Here is a 25,386-nt window from a genome sequence, read left to right on the forward strand (position 1 = left end):
CCTGGCTCTAGAGGGTGTGCCCAGGACTTTCATTTGGAGGCCAATTCCATAATGCCCTTCTCCCTACTTTTTCTTTTTCCCCTGTTATTTTGAAGTTTTGAAGCACACACCTCCTGGAGAAGAACTGTAATTTTGCTTGGAAAACAGTTCTTCAACCTTGCCTTGTGTGATGCCTGGGATCAACTGACCCAACTGTATCCAACATAGTTTTAAAAATCATAGAAAACAAACTTATGATTACCAAGTAGGAGAGGTGGGAGAAAGATAAATTAGGAGTTTGGTATTAAAATATACACAGTACTCTATCTATAAAATAGATGATCAACGAGAACCTATTTTAGCACCGGGAACTATATTCAATATCTTATAATAGTAACAACCTATAATGGAAAAGAATCCTATGTATGTGTGTGTGTGTGTGTGTATTAGATGCATTCATATATTATCTGAATCACTTTGCAATATACCTGAAACTAGTACAACATTATAAATCAACTATATTTCAGTAATTAAAAAAACCAATTATCTAAAAAACTACCCCAGGCTCTGCCCCACTCTCCTATTTTATTTATTATTATTATTATTATTGCTTTTTAGGGATGCACCCATGCGCATATGGAGGTTCCCAAGCTAGGGGTCTAATAGGAGCTACAGCTGCCAGCCTACACCAGAGCTACAGCAATGCCAGATCTGAACCGAATCTGCAATCTACACCACAGCTCACGGCAACACCCGATCCTTAACCCACTGAGCAAGGCCAGGGATCAAACCCGCAACCTCATGGTTCCTAGTCGGATTTGTTTCCGCTGCGCCATGACAGGAACTCCCCACTCTCCTATTATTTCTAGTTTTTCACTGAATTTGGAGTCTTTCTGTATTTGCTCTTGTTTTTATAGTTTTCTTCTAATTCTTACTTTGGAATAGGGCAGCTCTATTCATGCTTCTCTTTCAAGTTTCACTTATACTTTCTCTATGCTTTCATAATTCCTCAAAATCACATAACAGCTAATGGCTTCTCTAACCTTTTGTCATTTCATGCCACTTGTAGTGGGAGGGGAGATTGACACTTGTCTTTAGTTCAGCATCTTAACATCTCTTGTGAAGTCACAAGACTCGGTAGCTCTTGGCTTCTGTGATGCCACAATTTTCCAGTTTCCCCGATACCTTCTGTAGCTGTCTTTTTATATTCCTCTGGAAATCCCTACTTCTGCTAATACTGGTTTTATCTTCTCTCGAAGGGTTTGCTCTTCTCTGCCTCCACCTACAACTCAGGGTGATTTCCTCCTTCTGCGTGTGATATTTGTCTGGATCTAACCTCTAAAGTCAACATTCTCCCATCCTAGCTCCTGACAGCAATTCAGTTCCTATCAACTCTTTCTGAAGGTCCTGACACAACTCAAACTAAACATGCTCAAAATTTGGCTGTTTGAACCTATAATCCTGTCCCTGTCCACGTCTTGCTGCCTTAGTGAATGGTCCTATCACTCATTCAGTTCCCTAAGCCAGAATCTTGAGTGTCATCTTTCCTTTTTTTTTTTTTTTCCCCTTGTCCTACGCTTCCATTCTGCCATCAAGTGCTTCCATTTCTACTTCCCAAGCACTTTTCAAACCCCTTCACTTCTCTCCACATTCATCAGCACCAATGATGACTCAGGTAACCATTATTTGTTCCCTAGGCGATCGCTGCTTACACAAGTCTTAACTCTGTGACTTCAGCCTTGTTTCTTCCTACTGTTTTTCTACGTGGAGATCAGGATGTTTTTGAAATATACATGTATTTCATTTTAAGAATGATAATTCCAGAGGATTCTAGATAACATAGTCTTTGAATTAGACAAAACTGGATTTCAGTCTCACCTACACCAAAGCAATGAACACCCCTGTGCTTTAGTTTTATCTTCTGTGAAAACCAAAGCGGACATACATCTAAAGCATATCTGACACATAATAAGCATTCGATCAATTTTAGCTGTAGATATAATGACATCCATTAACTTGACTTTTTATAAATTCCTTTTACTCAAATGAAGGGGGTGTAAATCCCTGGATTTTCTTGCTAGTGTTACTCTCTGCTCTAGTTCTGTTCTTCAGTGATTATGAAGGGTTCAGTTTTTTAATGCACCATGATCTCTCCAGCCCTTCGGTTTTTCTTCATTCTGTTGACTCTGGAACATCCTTCATTCCTAACTCTCCTTCATTTGTCTTCTTCTCATTCATCAGGTTACTAGTTGGATGCCCCCTTCTCCAGGAAGTCTCCTTTGCATATCCATGACTGGGCTAATTGATTCTCCTATGAGCTCTCTTAGAATTCTGGTCCTGGATTATGCTAGCATATTAACTTGTCCGAATGCCCAAGAGCCTGCATACCCCTTTGGAGTAGGGGCTGTGTCTGTATTTTTTCCAAAATTTTATCCATAGCACATAGCTTCACACTTTTCGGTTCATAATAATTTTTCTCAAAGAAAATGTTGAATGAATTAGACCAGAACACCATTTTGCTTTCTTCCTCTGTATAAATTAAGTGTCAATTGCATGTTAGAAATGAGGAAACCTAGGTTCAGAGAAATAATAAGGTCTGAGTCAAAGGCCAGTTTCTTTCTGTGATATAAGTTGCTTCTTTGATTTAGGAAGGTGTCATATTAATTATTGTTATGCTACCAACTTGTTGCCATTTTATAGACATTTATCTCTAATGCTGGGATTTCATGAAAATAATACATTTCAATTGTGTATTGGATGGTAATATCTGGGTCTCTAGAGAGATAAAGGGAACATGTTAAAATGTGTGAAATTGTTAAAAGGGGCTTTTCAAATGAATTTTAAATGCCATTAAGTTGTTTTGTTTATATAAAAACCTTTGAGCAGAGACTGACACACAGTAAATCCTCAACTGGTGATCACCACTAATATAAGCAGGAATAACCACTCTTATTTTCCTATGAGAGACAATATGAGGCAGTCACTGCCTGTTCAGCAAATTTTGCAATAGATATCCTCCACACCCATATCTGGGACACAAAACCAGTTAGCTTCCTATAAAAAAAAAAAAAAAAAGGAACTGCCTGTGGGTCTGAGAAGTACTCAGCACAGCTTTGGGGGATTAGAAAAGCTGCTGGGAGAAGAATGCAGATTCAAACTGAGTGAGGTATGGAATAGGGGCAAGTGATTATATCTGAGCTGAAGACACTTACCCAGACTCTCCAGCATTTGTAAGACTCCCAGCTGACATTGCAGGCGTGAAGAAAGGTAGGTCCAGGGACATGTCTTCCTAGGCTTTTAGGGCTTATGGTTTTCTCATTCACTGGTTCTAGAATCCCTGAGGGTGGAAGGAGAGAAGATGAGGTCATCTCCCATGCCAGAAGCTGGTATTCTAAGTTGGGTTGGGTCAAGTGAACCTTTAAATGTATGTTTGGGGGTGGGGGGTGGGGGTACAATCTGCTGCAGAGGATGGGTGTAAGGACAGGCTTCTAAAGCCTGATGCTGGATACTGAATGCTGGTTGGGGTTTACTTTTGTTCTCTAAATCCCCAGACTGTCAGGAAAATCACTTTTGACTCATTATCTCATGTACTCTTTTTTTTTTTTCATGTTTTAAAGTTTCATTGACGTATAGTTGATTTACAATGTTGTGATAATTTCTGCTGTACAACAAAATGACTCAGTTATACATGTACACACATCCATTTTTTCTGCAGATTTTTTTCTCAAATAGACTCTCACAGAATACTGGGTCCTCTGTGTTATATAGTAGGTCCCTGTTGGCCGTTCATTCCATATACCTCAATGTGCATATACCAGTCCCAAACCCCCAATCTATGCCTTCCCCCAACTGTCCCCTTTGATAACATAAGTTTGTTTTCAAAGTCTGTGTCCTTTTTTTTAAAGATTCCACATATAATTGATACCATATGATGCTTGCCTTTCAGTCTGACTGACTTCATTTAATAAGATAATCTCTTGGTCTATCCATGTTACTGCTAATGGCTTATTTCATTCTTTTTTAATGGATGAGTAATGTTCCATTGTATAGGTGTACCTCATTCTTTATCCATTCCTCTGTTGATGGACATTTAGGTTGCTTTCATCTCTTGGCTATTGTAAATAGTTCTGTAATGGACACATGGGTACATATATCTTCTCAAACTATGGTTTTCTCCAGATAGATGCCCAGGAGTGGGCTTGCTCGATCATATGGTAGTTCTATTTTTAGTTTCTCAAGGAACCTCCATACTGTTATCCATAGTGGTGTACATATTTACATTCCAACCAGCAGTGCAAAAAGGTTCCCTTTTCTGTGCACCCTCTCCAGACTTTATTGTTTGTAGATTCTTTGATGATGGCCATTCTGGCTGGCGTAAGGCAGTACCTCATAGTAGTTTTGATTTGCGTTTCTCTAGTAATTAGCGATGTTGAGCATCTTTTCATGTTTTTTTGGCACCTGTACATCTTCTTTGGAGAAATGCCTTTAGGTATTCTGCCCATTTTTTATTAGGTTGTTTGGTTTTTTCTTTTTTTATGTTGTGCTTTATGAGTTGTTTGAATGTTTTAGAAATTAGTCACTTGTCAGTTGCATCATTTGCAAATATTTTCTTCTGTTCTGTGGGGTTTTTTCCCATTTTGTTTATGGCTTCCTTTACCATGCAAAAACTTTTAAGTTTAATTAGGTCCCATTTGTTTATTTTTATTTTTATTAGAGGTGGTTATGAGAAGATATTGCTGTTTATGTTCTGCCTATGTTTCCCTCTAAGAGTTTTATAGTTATCTGACCTTACATTCAGATCTTTAATCCATTTTGAGTTAATTAATTGATTACATCTAAGAGTTTTTGGTTGAGTCTTTAGGATTTTCTATATATAAAATCCTATTATCTGCAAATAGAGGCAATTTTACTTCTTCCAATTCTGATACAATTTTTTTTCTTTGTCTTTCCCAGTTGCTCTAGCTTAGTCTTCTAGTAGTACTATGTTAAGTAGGAGTGGTGAGAGTGAGCACCCTTTTAGAGGAAAAGCTTTCAGTCCTTCACAATTGAGTATGATATTACCTGTGGGCTTGTCATATATGGCCTTTATTATGTCAAAATATGTACCTTCTGTGCCTAATTTATTAAGAGCTTTTTAAAAAATGTAATTGTAATGTATACATGTAAGGATAACTTGATCCCCTTGCTGTACAGTAGGAAAATAAAAAAATAAAAATAAAAAAATAAAGTGTTTTTCCAGAGGGAAAAAAAAAAGAGCTTTTATTGTGAATGGATGTTGAATTTCATCAAATGCTTTTTTTGTGTGATTGAGATTATCATATGGTTCTTTTCCTTCATTCTATTAATGGTGTATCACATTGATTGATGTGTGTATGTTGAACCATTCTGACAGCCCAGAGATAAATCCCACTTGATCATGGTGAATGAACCTTTTAATGTGCTGCTAAAATCAGTTCGATAGTGTTTTACTGAGAATTTTTGTGTCTATATTCATCAGAGATATTGGTCTGTAGTAGTGTCCTTTTCTGATTTTGGTGTCAGGATAATGCTGAATTCATAAATGAGTATGGGAGTATTTCCTCCTCTTTGATTTTCTGGAAGAGTTTGAGAAAAATTGGTGTTAATTTCTTCTTTAAATGTTTGGTAAAATTTACCAGTGAATCCATCTGGTGCTGGGCTTTTCTTCACTGTGAGATTTTTGATTACTGATTCAAACTCCTACTAGTAATTCGTATATTCAGATTTTCTATTTCTTCCTGACTCAGTGTCAGGAAGCTGGCATTTCTGAGAATTTTTCCATTTCTTTTAGGTTGTCCAGTTTGTTGGCATATAGTTTTTCTTTCTTTCTTTCTTTCTTTCTTTCTCTCTCTCTCTCTCTCTCTCTCTCTCTCTTTTTTTTTTTTTTTTACGGCTGCACCCATAGCATATGGAAGTTCCCAGGCTAGAGGTTGAATCAGAGTTGCAGCTGGGGCCTATGCCCCAGCCACAGCAATACCACATCTGACCTGCCTCTGTGACCTATGCCACAGCCTATGGCAACATCAGATCTTTAACCTCTGAGTGAGGCCAGGGATCAAACCCACATGTTCACAGAGACAACATCAGGTCCTTAACCTGCTGAGCCACAACAGGAACTCCAGCATATAGTTTTTCATAGTAGCCTCTTATGAACCTTTGAATTTTTCTGGTATCAGTTGGAATGGGGAATAAACTGGACATCGAGGACCACAAATGGACACAAGAGAACATTAAGAGGGCATGGCAATACTACTGATAAAAACAGGATGACAGCTTGGTCAATTAGGGTAGGAAATATGCCCAGAGTTTAAAAATGGTCATGTAAGATCAGAAGAACCTGACTGATTGGACATAGAGGGTGGATAAGAGAAGGCATCAATGACAAAGTACCAGGTTTTTTAACTTGCAAACTTGAGCTAATTGTTGATCCTTCTTTTTTCCTCAGGAAAAAAAAAAAAAAAGCAGTTGGAACCTTATGTCCTTAGTCCGCTTATGGTTCTTGTTATCTTTAGCCTTTTCCATTCTGTATTAGGGACTGATTATTTATAGGTTTCTGAAATAATCTCCTCTACAGACTTGTCATTGCACCACATTAATTTTTTGAATGGAGAAAGCTGGATGTCTTCTGTTTAAGTCTCCCAATGTTTGACATAAAAATTATCCCCATTCTCCTCTGGGACAGGTTGCTAAATGGAAAACAAATTAGGGCTTTATTATCATGACTTAAGTTAAACTTCCAGAGGACTGGCTCTCTCAGGGAAAACTGGATTCGAGGATGTAGATTAGATTGAAGGCCAGAAGAAAGTTACCTGTTTTATTCTCTTTTCTCTAAGTCAAGATCTTGGGTTCTGCTCAGGCAATGTGCAAAATAAACAGAAAATTCTGAATACATTTGTTCAACAACACATGATATGGAATCTATCTCACAAATCTAGTTATCATCAGAACCGACCAAAATATAGAGAGAATTTCCTGGTCTGCTTCTACAGTCTTCTGTGTAGCTTATTTCATGACAGCAGAAATCAGGGGACAACCCTGACCTTTCTGACCAACTATTGAGACAAACTGGAAAAGAGGAAAACTCAACCACTGAACACACACTATAACCAATCATATAAGCCTCTCTCCTCTGCCTCTTCAACTCCCCCAAGCCAAGAGCAAGTTGGAGCAAGAGGATGCCAGGAATAAAATCACTCTCTAGTATGTCCTTGAGTGGAGAGAGTATTAGAGGAAGTTTATATTCTATACCTAAAGCAAAAAAAAAAAAAAAAAAGGTAAATAACAGTAGTAGCAACAAAAATAATAGTTAAATATGTATTTAGTATTTATTATGTGAATTGCACTGGTTAAAATGTATCAGCTCATAATTAAATTCTCACAAGAGGTAAGCACTATTATTTACATTATAGAGTTTTGGAAACACAAGATGAAGTAACTTGAGTAAAGAGTGGCAGAGATGGAATTTAAATCCAGGTGGTGTAATTCCAGAGCACCTTTGCTTAGGAGGAGCCATTATACTAGTCTAGTGAATGGGAGAGTTATTTGTTTGTACATTTATCCAGTTATCAGTTGACGGGCATTTGGTTGTCTGTGGATAATTCTGCTACTAAATGCATATCCAAGTTTTTTTGTGTAACTGTTTTCATTCTCTTAGGTATCTATCTGGGAGTAGAATTGTTAGGACATATGGTAAGTCTCTCTTTAACGTTTTGAAGTGCTGCCAAACTGTTTTCCAAAGTGGCTGCACCAGTTTACAATCTCAATATCAGTGTTTGAGGGTTCCAATTTTTCCACATCCTCACTGCCACTTCTTACTATCTGTCAGTCTTTATGTTTTCCATCCTGCTAGGTGTGAAGTGGTATTTCATTGCAGTTTTAATCTACATCTCTTTAATGACAAATGATGTTGAGAATTTTTTCATGTGCTTATCAGCCAGTTGCATATTTTCTTCTTTCTTTCTTTTTCTTTTTTATTTATTTATTTATTTATTTATTTATTGCCTTTTGTCCTTTTAGGGCCACAACAGAGGTTCCCAGGCTAGGGTCTAATTAAAGCTACAGCTCCTGGCCCACGCCAGAGCCACAGCAACACCAGATCTGAGTCGTGTCTGCCACCTACACTGCAGCTCATGGAAATGCCGGATCCTTAACCCACTGAGCAAGACCAGGGATTGAACCCACAACCTCATGGTCCCTAGTCAGATTTGTTTCCACTGCGCCATGACGGAAACTCCAGTTGCATATTTTCTTGGAAGAATTAGCCAATTCAAATTATTTGCCCATCTTTAAGTTGTGTTATTTTTGTTTTATAATTGAGATGTAAGTGTTCTTCAGATATTTTGGATACAAGTCCCTTATCAGATTTGCAAATATCTTCTCTCTTTCTTTGGCTCATCTTTTCACTTTCTTCCAAGTGCCCTTTGAAGTCTAATTTATCTGTTTTTTTTTCAGTTGCTTGAGCTTCTATTTTTATACCTAAGAAATCATTTCCTAACCCAAGGTCACAAAGATAAACTCCAATATTTTCTTCTAATAGTTTTATATTTTTAGTTCTTATGTTTAGGCCTTTGATCCACTCGAAGTTAATTTTTTTGTTTGGTATGAAGAAGGGTGTAACTTTATTCCTTTGCATGTGGGAATGCAAGTTTTTCAGTATTTACTGAAAAGAATATCTTTCCTCATTTAATAGAATTGGCATCCTTGTCAAAAGCCAATTAATTATGAATGTAAGGGCTTATTTCTGGACTGTTAATTTGATTCCCTTGTTCTATGTTTTTGTCCTTATGTCAGCACCACACTGTTCTGAAAATGATCTTGGTGGTAAATTTTGGAATTTGAAAGTATAAATGCTCAAAGTTGTCTTTTTTTTTAAGGTTGTTTTGACTATTATTGGTCCCTTGTATTTCCATATGACTTTTTTTTTTTAACTGAAAACATCTTTTTTTTGTTGATATGTAATTGATATGTAGCATTGTATTGGTTTTAGATATACAACACATTGATTTGATATAATATTGTGATATGATTACTACAATAAGTTTACTTAAAGTCCATCACCACACAGTTTTATATATATATATAAACATATATATATGTTCTTTTTCCCAATTAGACTTTTTTATTTTTATTTTTACTTTTTTATATAATGATTTTTATTTTTTTCCATTATAGCTGTTTTACAGTGTTGTGTAAGTTTTCTACCGTACAGCATGGTGATCCAGTTACACATACATGTATACATTCTTTTTTCTCACGTTATCATGCTCCATCATAAGTGACTAGACAGAGTTCCCAGTGCTACACAGCAGGATCTCATTGCTAATCCATTCCTAAGGCAAAAGTCTACATCTATTAACCCCAAGCTCCCTGTCCATCCCATTCCCTCTTTTCACAGAAAAGAAAATCATGGACTTGGAGAATAGACTTGTGGTTGCCATATGACTTTTAAGTTGTAAGCTTTTAAATGTCTAGAGAAAGGTAGCTGGGATTTTGATAGGGATTTTGTTGGGTCTGTAAATCAGCTTGGGAAGGGTTGCCATCTTAACAATCAATACTAAATCTTCCAATTCCTGCCCATGGATTGTGTTTCCATTTATTTAGTTTTTCTTTGATTTATTTCAGTGATCTTACAAGTCTTGTGCTTTTTTTGTTAAACTTATTCCAGAGAATTCTCTTATTTTCCATATTATTGTAATTGGAGTTTTCTGAGTTTAATATTTAGATTATTTATTGCTAGGGTATTGATATATAGTTGAGTTTTGTATATATTATGTGTATCCTGCAACTTTGCTGAACTTGTTTTTTTAGTTTTAATAGGTTTTTTGGGGGGAAGGGAGGGAAGATTTCATAGAATTTTATTTTCCTTTTTAGGGCAGCTCCTGTGGCATATGGAAGTTCCCAGGCTAGAAGTTGAATCAGAGCTGCAGCTGCTAACCTTCACCACAGCCGCAGCAACACCACATCCCAGCCTCATCTGTGACCTACGTGGCAGCTGTGGCAATGCAGGTTCCTTAACCCACTGAACAAGGCCAGGGATTGAACCCACATCCACATGGACCCTATGTTGGGTTCTTAACCCAGAGCCATAATGGGAACTCCAGGATTTTTAATATACAGAATAATGTCATCTGTGTAAGATAATGTACTTCATTCCTTCCTATCTGGATGTCTTTTATTTCTTTCTCTTTCCTAATTAATTTTTATTTATTTTATTTTATTTTATTTTATTTTTGGTCTTCTGTCCTTTTAGGGCTGCACCCATGACATATGGAGGTTCCCAGGCTAGGGGTCAAATCGGAGCTGCTGCTGCTGCTGGCCTACGCCAGAGCCACAGCAACTCCAGATCCAAGCTGCATCTGTGACCTACACCTAGCTCACAGCAACGCTGCACCCTTAACCCACTGAGTGAGGCCATGGATTGAACCCGCAGCCTCATGGTTCCTAGTCAGATTCGTTTCCGCTGTGGCATGACAGGAACTCCATTTCTTAATTACTTTTGCTGGAATCCGCAATACAATGTAGAACAGAAAGAGATGAGAGTGAAAATCCTGACTTGTTCCTGATCTTAAGGGGAAAGATTCAGTGTTTCAGCTTTAACTACAGTGTTATCTGTGGGTATTTCACAGCTGCTTTTGATCAGTTTTTTGAGCTTTTTCATCATGAAAAGATACTGGACTTTATAAAAATTTTTTCTGCATCTATCCAAGGTGTTCATGCGGCTTTTGTCTTTTATTCTATTAGTGTTATGTTACATTGTTCACTTTCCGAATGGTTGGAAAAAGAAGCAACCTTGCATTCTCGAGAATAACTTGATTAGGTATATAGCTCTATTTACATGTTGTTGGATTCTACTGTTTTGTTCAGTATCTTTGTGTCTCTATAACAGATATTCATCTATAGTTTTATTTTCTTATGAATGTTTCCTGATTTTGGAGTCAAGGTAATACTGGCCTCATACAATGAAAATTGGGTAGTGTTCCTTCATCTTTAGCTTTTCAAAGTTTTTGAAGACACTTATTAATTCTTTTAAAAATGCTTGATAGAATTCAGTGAAACCATTTGGATTTGGGCTTTTCTTTGTGGGAATTTTTTAATTCCTAATTTAATTTCTTGCTATAGATCTATAAAGCTTTGGTATTTCTTCTTGTGTCAGTTTCACTAGTTAGTGTCTCTATAGAAATTTGACTATTTCATCCAGGTTATCTAATATACTGTCATACAGTATATATTTTTCACATTCTCTTATAATTTTTAATTATTGTTAATCTGGTAATCATGTTCCTTTTTTTCATTCCTTATTTTAGTAATTTCTTCTTGCATTTTTTCCTGCTCAGTCTTAAAGATTTTCCAATTTTGTTGATCTTCTCAAAGAATATTCCATATAAAGTGTTCATTATTATTGTGGCTGTTGCTGCCATAGCTGGGTTTTTGTTGTTGATGTGGTTTGTTTGGTGACCTCTTTTTCGACATCTGTATTCTTTGTAATCTGTGGACGTTGAAGTTTTTTCCTTGATTGGTGTAAGTCAAATAATAAATCAGAATTGATCGTGGCTTGCAGAATCTGAAGTTTTGCTTCCCTCAAAATTTGTGGAAGTGAGCCATGCAACATCTGGACATGGATTCACATGAGTAGATAAAAATGTTCATGTGGTCTGCAGCCCATCTCCACCTAACCCGCATGGAGTTACCGATTATATTGAGGAGAGAAAGTGGCCTAAGAGGATTATATTTGTGCTTTGAGTCTCAGAAAAATAATTTTATGTGTCCCTGCTATGCATTGGCCAATCAGGATTTAAAGCATTTTAATTGGACAAGAGATTTAAATTCTTATTCCCAGTGATATGACTTGAAATAAGAAATTCCATCCCCATAGTCCAGTGTTTACAGCGTGAAAACCAGGATTACATAACTGGTGTTTAGTAAAGATGACGCGGATTGGGTTTCCAGCTCTGAAAATGTAGTTGTATTCTGACTAGAAAAGGAGGACCACAAAGTTCTTTGCAATAAATTAAAGTGCAAACGATCCTGTGTAGCTTATTACTATTATCAAAGTTATTGTTCAAAGAAGACATGGCTGTGACCAAGGAACTATGCAGTAATAGGGATGGAGATCAAAGATGAGTACAGACTTGATATGGGAACTTGAAGACAGTTCTCTAATTTGAGGGGGTCAGCATATTCACCCCCATTTCCCTCTCTTCAGTACCTTCCAGCATCTTCATGTCACCTGGCACATTTCTTTTTCCCCCACCCCCTCTCTCTCTCCCCTCCTTGTTCCCTCTCTCCTTAAAGTGTTTCTTGTTCCATTTTCCTGGCTGGTCTATGCAGTAATTACATTTTGTGAAGATCTCCTAATGCTGTTATAATAAAGGAAGGGAATGTAGACCAGAGGTTTTCCTGTCACTTCCAGGACCTCATCGTAAATTACATTTCCTTTTTTTGGGGGGGCCGCTCTTGCAGCATAAGAAAGTCTCCAGGCTAGGAGTCAAATTACAGCTTCAGGCCTACACCACAGCCACAGCAATGCAGGATCCAAGCTGTGTCAGTGACCTATTATACCACAGTTCATGGCAACATGGGATCCTTAACCCACTGAGTGAAGGCAGGAATTGAACCTGCATCTTCGTGGATATTAGTCAGCTTTGTAACCCACTGAGCCACAACAGGAACTCCATAAATTACATTTCTTATTGTAGCACCTTTTCTGCTGCCATGATAACCACTCAAGAAATGGAACAGACCACACCAGGGGCTGACCCTGACGTGCACCAGCCCAGACAGCTTTCTTCCCTACGTTCACATCTGTGGAAAGAGATGCTAGAGAAGTTCCTGAAAGGGGAACCCAAAATCCTTGGGGTAAGTCACCTGTAGATCTGGGAGAAGACCATGGGCTGTCAATTCAGTACTGATCAGACATAAATGCCAAATACTCTGTCCCACTAACCTCATCAACAAGCCTTAAGGACCTCAGTATTTCATGTTCAGACCCCACACTTGAAAAAATGATACAATATTCTACTGCATCATGCTTGCAATTGGGTTGTATTTAAAATATTGTGACTTTAGACCTATTCTAGGGCTGTGGGTCGTCCGTATTAACTATATTTAATGTCTTCATGGAAGAGCAGCAAAGAAAAGGCCTCACGGATACCAGCTGATGTCCCTCACACAGACCTTCCTGAGAGCTGATGGTCCTGTATGGTTACTGTTCTCTCTGGGGGAATTTTCTCAGCCTGCTCCTTAGAGAATAAAAATTCTATCTTCTGTGTATGTCTGTCTAGAGTCTCAGGTGGGTCTGCCTAGAAAGGAAAAAAAAAAAAAAAAGGATAGTTTTAAGAAGGACAGGTTAGTTCAGGTAGAAAGACAGTGAATATAGAGAATTATTTCTCGGCCAAGATTGAAAGCAATGGGACAACGTCATTAAGATTTAAACCGATGGGATGAAGTCCCTGTGACATTTTGGATCCTTTTCAAAGCCATGGGGGTAATTGTGATCCAGGTCCTATTTTTAGACCCCTCTACTCACCCATGTCCTCAGGCCCCAAGAAAATGCTCTCATCTTTTTCTTCCCCTGAACAAACTCTCCTTCGTCTAGGTTATTTCTCCTGGCTACAGTAATTGCTCCTTAACTTTTGGATCATTTCTGTGAAGGAGAGGGACGGGAACATCATCATAGGTATCCGTAAAGCACCTCTGAGCAGGCCCAGGTGCACTCTTTTGACCTTGCAATTACTGGAGCAGTTGGGCATAGAGATCCTGAGAGGTAATTTCAGGAAGTTAATATATCCCCAGTTCTTTGTATGAAAGAAAAGTGACAAGAGAATATCAAGAAAATCATCTGAGTTTTTCCAAAAAATTTGGAACAGGGAGTTCCCTTTGTGGCTCAGCAGTAATGAACCTGACTCATATCCATAAGGATTCGGGTTTGATCCCTGGCCCTGCTCGGTGGGTTAAGGATCCGGCATTGCCATGAGCTTTGGGGTAGGTCACAGATGCAGATCAGATTCTGTGTTGCTGTGGCATAGGCCGGCAGCTGCAGCTCTGATTCGACCCCTACCCTGGGAACTTTCGTATGTCATGGATATGGCCCTAAAAAGCAAATAAATAAATAAATAAATAAGGACCGTGAAGGTTACATAGAAGTTGAAAATGGAGAGGTTTGGGTACCGCTTTTGTGGTAATCAGCTTTTAACTTTCTTCATCATTTCTAGGTTGTACAAGTCCTGATTGCCCTGATGAACTCGAGCTTGGGGACAGTCGTGATGAGTGTCACGTTGTCACATAAATACTTGGAATACTCCTTCTATTTGGCATGTGCAGGGTATATAATTTCGGCATCAGTGATGGTGAGTAGAACACCCTCTGACATCTTTGGAGACAACCAAACATAGTTGTTAGTATGCCGAGCTTTGGAATCATATCCTAACCCTATATTGTCATTCTGTAACTTCCAGAAAGATGTCTAACCTCCTTTTGACCCAATTTTCTCATATTGAATTTGGGAATAATAATATAAAACTCAGAGAAAGTTGGCAGATTGACTGTTTAATATGTATCCGTCAGTACACAGTACATGCAGCAGCATGTAGCCAAAGACCCAAACCAGAATGAATTGAAAGCATCGGTCATTTCAGAAGAAGGCTAGTCATTACCAGGGTTGGTTAATTCAGGAGTGCAAAGACCTCACTGAGCACAGCCGTCGTACCATTTCAGACTTACTGATATATCTGACTGTTTGTAAGTGCTTTGTGTGCATGAAGCTTTTTATTCCCAAGCCAGCTATGGGCAAAGGTAATGGAACCTCTGTGACTGGAAAGGGTTCCCTGATGTTTATGAGAGACTGAATGAAATGAAGGATTTTTTCAGCAAGAAGGAAAAGGAGACATGGCTGGTGAGCAAGCAATTTATATTCACCTATCAAATTTTAGCAGGTAGAATTGCTATTAGATAAATTTTGTCTTGTAAGTTCAATATAAGAAAGTTTAAAAAAATTCCCAAAACAAAATGGAATATTGTTTTTGTATAAGTTGAGAATGTAAACAGTATAAAGTGTCAAGGTTTACCTACTGAGAAGAGAAAAATTAATTTATAAGCTGGATTTGTGTTAGAATCAGGGAACCTATTCAACCATTGCGGGTTTCCATTTATTTACAAAATTGGAGAGTTTTGAGTTTTATGAGAGAGATGGCTCACCTGTTAATAGCAGAAGTACAAGATTTGAAGATCAGCAAATGCTGTTCAACTTCTGGACAGTTGTGCAATGCTTTATATCTCCAAAAATGCTGATGTCAGTAATAGCTTTTAATAAACTCTTACCATGATTTAAACACTCTGCTAAGTGCTTTTATATATACAATTACATTTCAAACCATCATCGCAGACTTCTGAGAAAGTATTCATCATCGACCTCATTTATAGATGAAGAAATGAAGACTTAGAAAGATGAAGTAACTTACCCAGGATTGCACAATTATTTGGTACAGGAATCAGGGCCCAAGTAGGGTGAGTCTAATTCCAGTATTGCACACACCAAACCACTGGCTTTCTGCCTTCCCTTTCATTTCCTTCTCAAGACCAGCTCTGAATCCAGTTTTCATAATCTATGCCTTCTACACATGTTTGGTAGATTATTAGGACCTGAAGGAGCTGTGTTTGTAAACTGAGGCATTGCTCAAGACCTTTGCTGATCGCTTGCTGGATGAGCCTTGCTTAATTAGCAGAATTTTTTGCTGTTCACCTTCAACGATTCTTTCAGCCTATTTCCAGACCTCCCTGTGAAGGACCTCCTTTTCTTCCTTCTGTAACACAGGAACCAATACCAAGAGCCCTGTGGTCTCCAGCACAGTTATATGTCATTTATTAGACTCCTGTACAATTATCCCCACCTTAGTCTATTTGTATAAGTGTGCTTTTGCGTGCTTTTGAAACATTATAAGGTTTTATTCATGTATGTGGATATTGCACATTCCTTGTTAAGAATTTTTTTTCTCTCAGAAACTTCATTTATTTTTTTTGCTATGGCAAATGACGTTCTCTTACTAAATTCTGTCTTCAAACGCACAAACACACTCATATTTATAAAATGCATACATGAAATTTCTGAATATAATGCTCTTTCCATGTGCCTTCCTGAATTTTCCTAGAGGCTAAAGCAGCTTTTAGTTGATAGACTTGAATGTTTGTATTATAACATTTTCATATTTAAATAACAATAATTTTAACCTTTTTTTTTTTTTTTTTTTTAGTCTTTTTGCCTTTTCTAGGGTTGCTCCCGCGGCATATGGAAGTTCCCGGGCTAGGGGTCTAACGGGAGCTGTAGCCACCAGCCTACACCAGAGCCTCAGCAATGTGGGATCCAAGCTGTGTCAGTGACCTATTATACCACAGCTCATGGCAACGCCAGATACTTAACCCACTAAGCAAGGCCAGGAATTGAACCAGCAACCTCATGGTTCCTAGTCGGATTCGTTAACCACTGAGCCACGACGGGAACTCCTTAACCATTTTCTTTAAATGTCTTTCTTATGTAATTATTTTAGATAATATACTATGAGTAATAATACATAGCAGTCTACATTTTTATCTTGATTTTTACTTTAATGAGATAGCTTAGTGTTTCCCTATCAAATGTGATAAAGACATTTAGACTGAGACAGATGTTTCATCATGTTATGAAAAATGCAACTCATACTTTATAAATGTTTAAGTCAAGAATAATGTTGAGTTCTATTAAATTTCTATCAACATTGTAAACATGAATAGCAATTAGTGTGTGAATTTTCTCCTAAAATCTATTAATTTCATAAATTATATTTTCAATATTAAAATATCTGGACATTTTAAGAAATATCCCCACATGTTCATGATTCATTTCATAAAATATGATGAATGATTCCTTGAGCTATTTTTTTCCAAAGATGACTTAGTTTACATTAATCCTATCAATGCTGTGGTACCTGGAAGTTTATTGAAGAAATTTATCAAGCTGTTTAATTATGTCAGTCTTTTTTGCTATTAATATACAATGATTGAAACTTCTGAAATCAAACCCACGTATTCATACAGTTAAATAGTTCCAAGCAGGGAGTCCAGTAGACTTCACTCCAGCCATTTTAGCTAAATGGAAAATGATTGCTCTGGAGTTCCCATTGTGGTGCAGCAGCAACGAATCCAACCAGTACCCATGAGGATGCAGGTTCAATCCCTTGCCTTGCTCAGTGGGTTAAGGATCTTGTGTGGCAATGAGCTGTGGCGTAGGTTGCAGACACGACTCAGATCTGGTGTTGCTGTGGCTGTGGTGTAGGCCGGCAGCTACTGCTCTGATTTGAACTCTAGTTTGGGAAATTCCATATGCAGCAGGTGCAGTCCTGGTATATTCAAATCATCATCTAATATTGAATTACATTTTTTCATTGCTATTATTTTATTTGAAACTCTTAGTAGTCACTTTAAATAAAAATAATCTTTAACATCTTATTAAATTTTGGTACTGTATTTGGGTTACTTCATATCAGAAATTTAGGTGCTTCCTTATATTTCATTGGCCTTAAACAGTTTAAATACTTTGTAGTTAAACATGTTTTGAAAGACATGATAAATTCTGTGTTTCCATCTGGTAGAATTTCTCTGTTATTTCTGAGAAAAGGGGATTATTATTTACAAACTTGTGTTTCTCCCAATATAGTTGGTCTATTTAACATATTCATTACATTTAGGGTAAGTTTTAATAAGTTATGGCTTCAGATATTTTTTTTAAAGTTTTTTACCTGCATTTTTCCTCTTGTTACTAGTTTATTATTTCAGGGTCCTTGTCAATTGCAGCAGGAACTAAAGGGACAAAAGGTCTGGTGAGTGATGCTTCCTCCTTATTTGTTCCTAAAGAAGGATTAACCCAGTACATGTTCTGCCAGAGAGGAAAGCAGACTCTGTTTGTTTTTTAAAAATCAGAGATTGTTAAGTTTTACCTAGTTGAATGGATCTTTTGAAAACTGGATAATAGAATTATCGACTTGAGAGTGAATAATGTGGGAAGGTAGTTGCTGAGAGGGTACTTAAGAAAATGCAGAGAATTCAGATGGGATTAGTCAAACAAGGCCTGCAGCTTGAGATCTAGCCCGTGACAATGGCACCAAGCGCTGGTGTGGCAAATATTTATTGACTTATTGATTAAACTGATTCTGAAAAGGAATGGATATATGTGTATGTATAACTGATTTACTTTGTCATACGCCTGAAACTAACACAACTTTGTAAGTTAACTATACTCCAATGAAGTTTTTTTCAAAAAATAGAGACTAAACTGTGCATTCCAACTGTATGCAGAAAGGCTTTGGATTCAGCTTGCAATGAAAAAAATTTACACTAAGGCTATTTAAATAAGAAGCAGCAAATTTAAAACATAACTTTCCTGCCAAAATATGTCTTTCACAACGCCAATAAAAGGCCAAAGCCCAGATCTCAACAAACATTTTTATTCTGGCTCTAGACCATATTTCAGTTTTCATTGTCCAGAGGACAAATATCAGACTCTGGAGCATGGCCAATATTGTTTTTTCCATCTCTGATCTCAGTCTGTCCCCTCGCATCTCTCCTCCAGTTATAACTATTATAAATCTACCTTGTGTCAATTTTTGGTGTACAGCATAGTTACCCAGTATATATACACATTCTTTTTATAGACATGTAAAAAGATATATACCTGTGTGTGTGTGTGTGTGTTCTTTTTATATATACCTTCTTATATGACCCAGATATATACACCTTCTTTTTCTCCTACTATCTTCCATCATGTTCTGTCCCAAGAGATTGGATATAGTTCCCTGTGCTGTACAGTAGGATCTCATTTCTTAGCTATTCTCAATACAATACCATCTACCACCCCTAAACTCCCCATCCATCCCATTCCCTCCCCCTCCCTCTTGGCAACTCCAAGTCTGTTCTCTATGTCTGTGATTCTGTTTCTGTTTCGTAGATAGCAGAAATTGACACAACACTGTAAATCAACTGTAATTTTTTAAAAAAATCTACCTTGTGCTACAGCCACACTAAGCTTCTCATATGTTCTTGAGGAATTTTAGTTCTTCTGAAAGTCTCCTTAACTTCACATAGAGAGGATAATGTGGGAAAAGGAATAGACAGCAGAAGGAGAAAGTGTGCAAAAGACATAGAGGCTGTCAGGCAAGCAGCATTGAGAAAATAAAATCATAAGTCAGACACCTGAAGTGGAACGTGAGAAGGAGGTGGATTCCTTCAGGAACATCCAGCTAAAGTGTGAAGGATACTGAAAGCCCTGCTAAAAGAATGAGAGTTTATCTCATGTGCCTCTGGGAATTTTCTGGAGGATGTAAGCTTGGGAATAATGGGATCATATTTGGGTTTTGGCAGATTAGAGTTGAAACCACTCTAAGGAATGAGACAAATCAGGGGACTGTTGCCATCATCAGGAGAGAGCAGATGGACTGTGGTAGGTAGGAAGTGGTGGGTGTCAAGTGATGGATAGAGACATATCTGAGGATGCTGTTGGACTGTTTAATTGGTTTTCATTTCTTATCTAGGTCCAGGGTAGCCTAGGATTGAACATCACCAGCTCCATCTTGGCTGCCATAGGGATCATACTCCTTTCACTCAGTTTTCTTGTTTCTTCCTTTGACTATACCTGTAGAAGCAATCCAGATTTGGAGAACTGTTCAATGATCCTGTCTATTTTAATGGTGAGTGCATCCTCTTTTCCTGGGATGCTGTGGTGGGAGCAGGACCCTTGGCTCCCGCAACAGTCACAATCGGTATTCTCTCCTTGACACATCACTTTGGAAAGATAGAGAGACTGAGAAATAGAACAGTCTTTTATTGAGGAGTCCGGTCCACATCTCAGCTCTCTGTCCCTCGTCTTTGTGTGATGAGAGACGGTGGGAAGAACGCTCATAGCTTTAGAACACCTCCTCTCTAATCGTTAGAATGGTAAAAGTTTTGCATAATTTCTACTCTAATTTCAAAACACAGGTAAGTATGCACTGATATCTGCTGTAAAAATGGAGTCTGGATAGCAGTCCCTTTCTGTCCCCAGCGCCTCCTGATAGAGCCTGATGAGGTTATGTGGTTCTCTCATGATAAAGTAAAATGGTCTCGAACATTATCGAACAAGTGGTGAATAACCCAGCATCCCTTTCAACATTTCTGAATGTTCCTGGGTGAACTGGAGACTGGCAATTGCCATCTGCCTCTACAGAGTTTGAATCATGAGCCACTGCGGCTACTGACCCTCAACACCCACTGAGCAGAGCTCAGACATCAGGAGTGAGGTCTCTGTGCTCAGGGAAAAGCTGGCCTAACGGGTCTTCAGATAGTTAGATATTTTCAGGAGATTTTATGAGCCCAATTCTCGCATCTCCCCAGGTCCAGAAAAGCACTAAAATCCTTCATGGTGAGGTCTGCTCCTTGTGACTAGCAGTAGCCTTCATGAGACTCATGGCACACTTCTAAAATATGTGTGCTTGGCTGCATGTGTACCCCCTCCTTCACCAAAATCACATGTATGCTGACATTCCCCCTGCCTCTTTGGAGGGCTATTTTGGTGCTATCTAAAATGCTGCCTCCCTGGCTATAATCCTCCTTTTGCCCCAAATAAAACTCAATTCTCACCTTTTAGGTCGTGCACATTTTTTTTTTTTGTCTTTTTGTCTTTTTGCCATTTCTTGGGCTGCTCCAGCGGCATATGGAGGTTCCCAGGCTAGGGGTCGAATTGGAGCTGTAGCCACTGGCCTACGCCACAGCCACAGCAACGCAGGATCCGAGCCGCATCTGCAACCTACACCACAGCTCACGGCAACGCCGGATCCTTAACCCACCGAGCAAGGGCAGGGGTCAAACCCGCAACCTCATGGTTCCTAGTCGGATTCATTGACCACTGCGCCACGATGGGAACTCTTGGAAATGTATCTTAAGTCTCTTCTCTTCTCTTCTCATCCCTCTATTATCTGATAGGTTTCCATGTAGTTATTTGGAGGAATCTTCTGAACTTTTCTCCTTTTATAGACTTGAAGGGCACCATGATTGGGATGAAATCTACCAGTTTCATTGGCCAGGAACTGTGTAGTCACACGAGGCTTTGCAGTTAGGTGTGTGGTAAGATCCTTGAGGTTAGGGAAGTGGTCTTCCTTGTTTGCTGCTCTGTCTTCTGTGCCCACAAGTCCTGAACCATAGAGACTGAATATGTTGAAGAAATGAAAATAGAGAAACAGTGAGTGGTTCTTGAGGTGCACTTGAATCAGTGTCACTTGTGTCCCAGTTCTTGATCTATCATTGGCTTTTGCACAGGTGCTATCCCTCTTCATGGAAAGGAAAAGAGAGAATGTTTAGACCAAATAATCCCAGGCATCCCTTCAGGTACCCAATTCATATTTTTAAGAATAAGAGTAAGGCCCAATTTTTTCAAATCATACCATGTGTTTTGGCTAAAGATTAGACCTGAAACCTATCCTCTGGGGAGACGGATTAAAGACCAGCTAACTTGGTTTCATTGTTACCTCAATTTCTTATTGTTGCTGTAACAAATTACTACAACATAGTGACCTAAGACAACATACAGTGTGGGAGGTCAAAAGTTTGGAATGGTTCTCACTAAGCTAAAATCCAAGTACTGGCAGGGCTCTATTCCTTTCTGGACACTGTCAAGGATAATCAGTTTCCTTGCTGTTTCCGAACGCTCAAGGCTGCCTACCCTCCTTGGCTTATTGTCCAGGTCCTCTCTTCACAGCGAGCAGAGCAATATCTTCAAATCTGTCTTGGATCTTGACTTTTCTGCCTCCTGCTTCCACTTAGAAGGATTCGGGGCTCACCTAGACAATCTAAGATAAGCCCTCCATCTCAAGATTAGCTAATCAGCAACATTAATCCTTCTGCAGACCTGATTCTCCTTGGTCACATAAATGGACATACTGACCTATTCACAAGTTCTGGGCATTAGCTGTGGACCTCTTTGGTCTATTATTATTCTGCCTATAAATATCACCCTGCCTACCGTTACTAAGATGTGAGATCATATTATTGTCTCAACTATATGGAATTCCTAGTGTTTGAAAGAACTAATTTGGTAGCTATCTTTATGAACAATTCCTCCCTTTCACAGCGTTTTTGTGTTTTGTATTTACAGTATCACTAGAAAGTGGAAGGTGGGGAAAATGATTATTTTATCAGTGAAAAAAAGTGAGAGAATAAGTGACGCTCAGCAAGCCAAGAATTTGACAAGAGTAGGGCCACAGTTGGGAGGCAGTATTTCTGATCTCTGGGCGGTGCTGCTTCTCTAGTGGCCTTGTAATCAGTGATTGTGTTTGTACCTTGTCATCTCTAATCCTTTACATTTCCTTGTTACGGATTTGGCCTTAGGGAATGAATGGTATGGTGCTCATTTTAACCCTGCTGGAGTTCTGCATTGCTCTATCCCTCTCTGCCTTTGGATGCAAAGTAACCTGTTGTAAATCTGGTGGGGTGAGTATCAGGCTTCCCTGGAAGATGGCTATGTTCATTTTATGTTGCTGTGTAATAAATTATGCAAACTTAGTGGCTTAGAACAAACACATTTATTATCTCTCAGTTTCCATGGGTCAAGAGCCTGGACACAGCTTCGCTGGGTCCTCTGCTCAGGGCCTCCCAAGGCTATAATCAAGAAGTTGCCTCGAGCTGCGGTCTCAACTGAGCATGGTCCCCTTCCCTGTTCCTATGGCAGAATTTATTTCCTCTCAGCTGTGGAACTCATAACAACTTACTTCTACCTTGAGGGAAGCGGGAGAGCAAAAGTCTCTGGTGCTTTAAGAGTCTTTTAAAGGGTTCACATAATGAGGTCAAGTCCATCCGGGATAATGTCCTTTTTTGATCCACTCAAAGTCAACTGATTAGTAACCTACTCATAGGAATGATGTCCCATCATATACACGGGTCCCACCCATCACTGAAGAGGAGAGAATTGTGCAGGGGAATGTGTCCTGGGGTGTCACCTTAGAACTCTGCCCACCACAATGAATAAAGAAAAGCCATTTTTCTCCATCCATCCTACTTCTGTGGCAACCTCTCTTAGTCCAAATCAGAGACTACTTCACAATGTAGACGTCCCCAGAGATTGCCGATTTTCCCCCATTATCCTATGAGAGAAACCTTCCCTGGGCTACTGAAGACAGTCAGGTCTTCAGACTTCTCTCTCAGTGTGTACACCTGCCTGTTCTCTTACCTTGAGACCTGCAGCAGATCCTCCTGCCTCTTAAGAGTGTCTGGAATGGGAGGAGAATGGGAGAAGAGAAGAGTCTAGGAGGCACTAGGAAGACTAGGACAAGTATACCTTCCAAGAATTGAGGGTTCCAGGATGAGAAAATGGATATTTAAACCCCAAGAGCTGTTCATTAATTTCATTACCCAAAGGCCCATGACGGACACAGCCGAAAACCAAATCACAAAGTCATAAGTCTGATGAGATTCTTTTCTGGTGTTTTTCTACACCATGCTATCTATGCCTCTTTACTTTCTTTGGGAGCTTCCATGCTACACCACAACCCCCAATCCCACAGCCCTTCCCCACGAAAGAGAGACTGACTAAATCAGGTCAACTATGTTAGTGGACTTTTGCTTCATAAGACCCCAGAACCTAGAGTTTCTCAGCAGTTTCTAATGATTTTGTAATTTCATGAATTGAAGCATTTTATTTTTATTCAGTGAAGCATTTGGATAAGGGAGTAAACTCCTTAGTCACATTCATGTAGTATCTAGACCTATGTTTCCCTCACCTCCTAGGGTAGCTACAGAGCAGGGAATATTGATCCCACTAATTGCACTTGTGACAGAATTGCAGAATGTGAATCCCAAAGGGCAGTGGCTTGGAGCATATCATGCCTAGCTCTTTATCTCATCTCAATTATCCCCCCCATCCCCCTAAATTCTCCATTTCACAATGACTGTGGAAGAAGGACCGTCATTTTCCTTAGTTATCTGATGATTCCGGCCTTTCTGGGTCACTGTGGTTTTGCAGTTCATGGCAAGCAAGTCAATTACTGGGGTACATGGTTGCCGTCAGTATGAGCAACATGGTTTGGAAGAAGAGCGCTATGTTTTCCAATAATACTGTGGTTCACCCAACTCATTAGGCATCATTGTCCACATGTAAGATCAATCCACTCATAAGACCACAGCAATAGCTATCAGCATCTCGTGTTTTTTCTTAGCCGTAGCCTGATCTAAAGAATGCGTGAGAAACTCCAAATAGATTTTGAGACTGAATCCAGAGAAAGAAGAGTAGGCTCAGATAATGATGACACTGTGTACTTAGAAAAGAGAAGCCCTGAGGTTATTTGGTGGACTCACCCATGGCATTCTGATTGATTTCACAGGTTGTGTTCATTCTGCCATCAAATGTTCACGTGGCAGAAACAGCATCTCCTGCACCATTGGCAGGAGGTTTGATGCCACCAACGGATCAACAGAAAAATGTTCCAGAAAATCTTTCCCTCCAGTAATGCAAGAAACCTGCTTGGGAAAGTACCAGGATCCAACTCTGACTCTAATATGTATGTAAAATTCTGAGTCATGTTCTTATTTTCCCTCATAACTCAACAATTCTCTTGTCCATCTCTTTAAATGCAATAAAAGACTTTAAATAAATAAATCATACATTTAATGAACAACATGCCCTCTTTTCATACATATATACATATACATAATTTTCTTACAATATTTTCTTTATCCATTCATCCCTTGACGGACACTTAGGTTGTTTCCCTGTCGGCTTTGTGAATTATGCTTCAATAAACATGGAAAGGTAGATATCTCTTTGAGATAGCGATTTCATTTCCTTTGAGTATATACTTGACCTTCGAACAGCATGGGTTTGACCTGTGTGGGTCCACTATAATCAGATTTTTTTTCAGTATATATACTAGAAAATTTTTTGGCGATTTTCAACAATTTGAAAAAAACTCAAACTACATGGCCCAAAAATATCAAAACAATTAAGAAAATATTAAGTATGTCACGAATGCATAAAATATATGTAGACATACATGTAACATACAAAATATGTATTAATTGACTGTTTATTTTACCAGTAAGTCTTCTGGTCAACAGTAGGCTCTCGATAGTTAAGTTTGGTGAGAGTCAAAAGCTATACACAGATTTTCAACTATGCAGGGGATTAGTGCCTCTAATCCCTGTGTTGCTCAGAGGTCAACTATATATCCAGAAGTGGGATTGCTGGATCATATGATAGTTCTATTTTTAACTTGGGGGTGTGGGTGGGGAACCTCTATACTCTTTTCTGTAATAGCTGTACCAATTTACATTTTTAATAGAAGTGAGCTGGCTCTTTACTGTTCGGTGGGACCACAGCTCAGGGCTTCTGGAGTTAGTGTTGGT

At 38.7% G+C, this 25,386-nt stretch overlaps 1 protein-coding gene across 8 annotated transcripts; it reads left to right on the top strand.

Annotated features, from left to right (window-relative positions):
* The first annotated feature begins 3,035 nt into the window (after positions 1–3,035).
* On the top strand, positions 3,036–24,656 carry LOC100525275 (membrane-spanning 4-domains subfamily A member 4A). 8 transcript variants are annotated; one of them, XM_003122665.5, is made up of 7 exons: positions 3,036–3,246; positions 12,693–12,852; positions 14,208–14,342; positions 17,787–17,843; positions 19,551–19,706; positions 22,378–22,479; positions 24,366–24,656. In XM_003122665.5, the coding sequence occupies exons 2-7, from the start codon at positions 12,709–12,711 to the stop codon at positions 24,489–24,491; spliced, it is 720 nt and encodes a 239-aa protein (XP_003122713.3). In that variant the 5' UTR covers positions 3,036–3,246; positions 12,693–12,708; the 3' UTR covers positions 24,492–24,656. The 8 variants fall into 8 exon arrangements, with proteins under 8 accessions (XP_003122713.3, XP_013849719.3, XP_084867142.1 ...); XM_013994265.3 differs by having other exon boundaries at positions 3,038–3,145; XM_085011016.1 differs by lacking the exon at positions 22,378–22,479 and having other exon boundaries at positions 3,048–3,246.
* The last annotated feature ends 730 nt before the right edge of the window (positions 24,657–25,386 follow it).

Source organism: Sus scrofa, chromosome 2, assembly GCF_054392235.1.
Source record: "Sus scrofa isolate SSC_HxYL_T2T_F1_AM1 chromosome 2, Sscrofa_HxYL_maternal_Yorkshire_Landrace_v2.0, whole genome shotgun sequence".
NCBI lineage: Eukaryota > Metazoa > Chordata > Mammalia > Artiodactyla > Suidae > Sus > Sus scrofa.

Coding starts and splice junctions, on each gene's coding strand:
- LOC100525275 (XM_003122665.5), top strand. CDS start 12,709: ATGATAACCACTCAAGAAATGGAACAGACCACACCAGGGGCTGACCCT. Junction 14,343..17,786: donor TAATTTCGGCATCAGTGATG/GTGAGTAGAACA, acceptor TCTTGTTACTAG/TTTATTATTTCAGGGTCCTT. Junction 19,707..22,377: donor TGATCCTGTCTATTTTAATG/GTGAGTGCATCC, acceptor ATTTGGCCTTAG/GGAATGAATGGTATGGTGCT.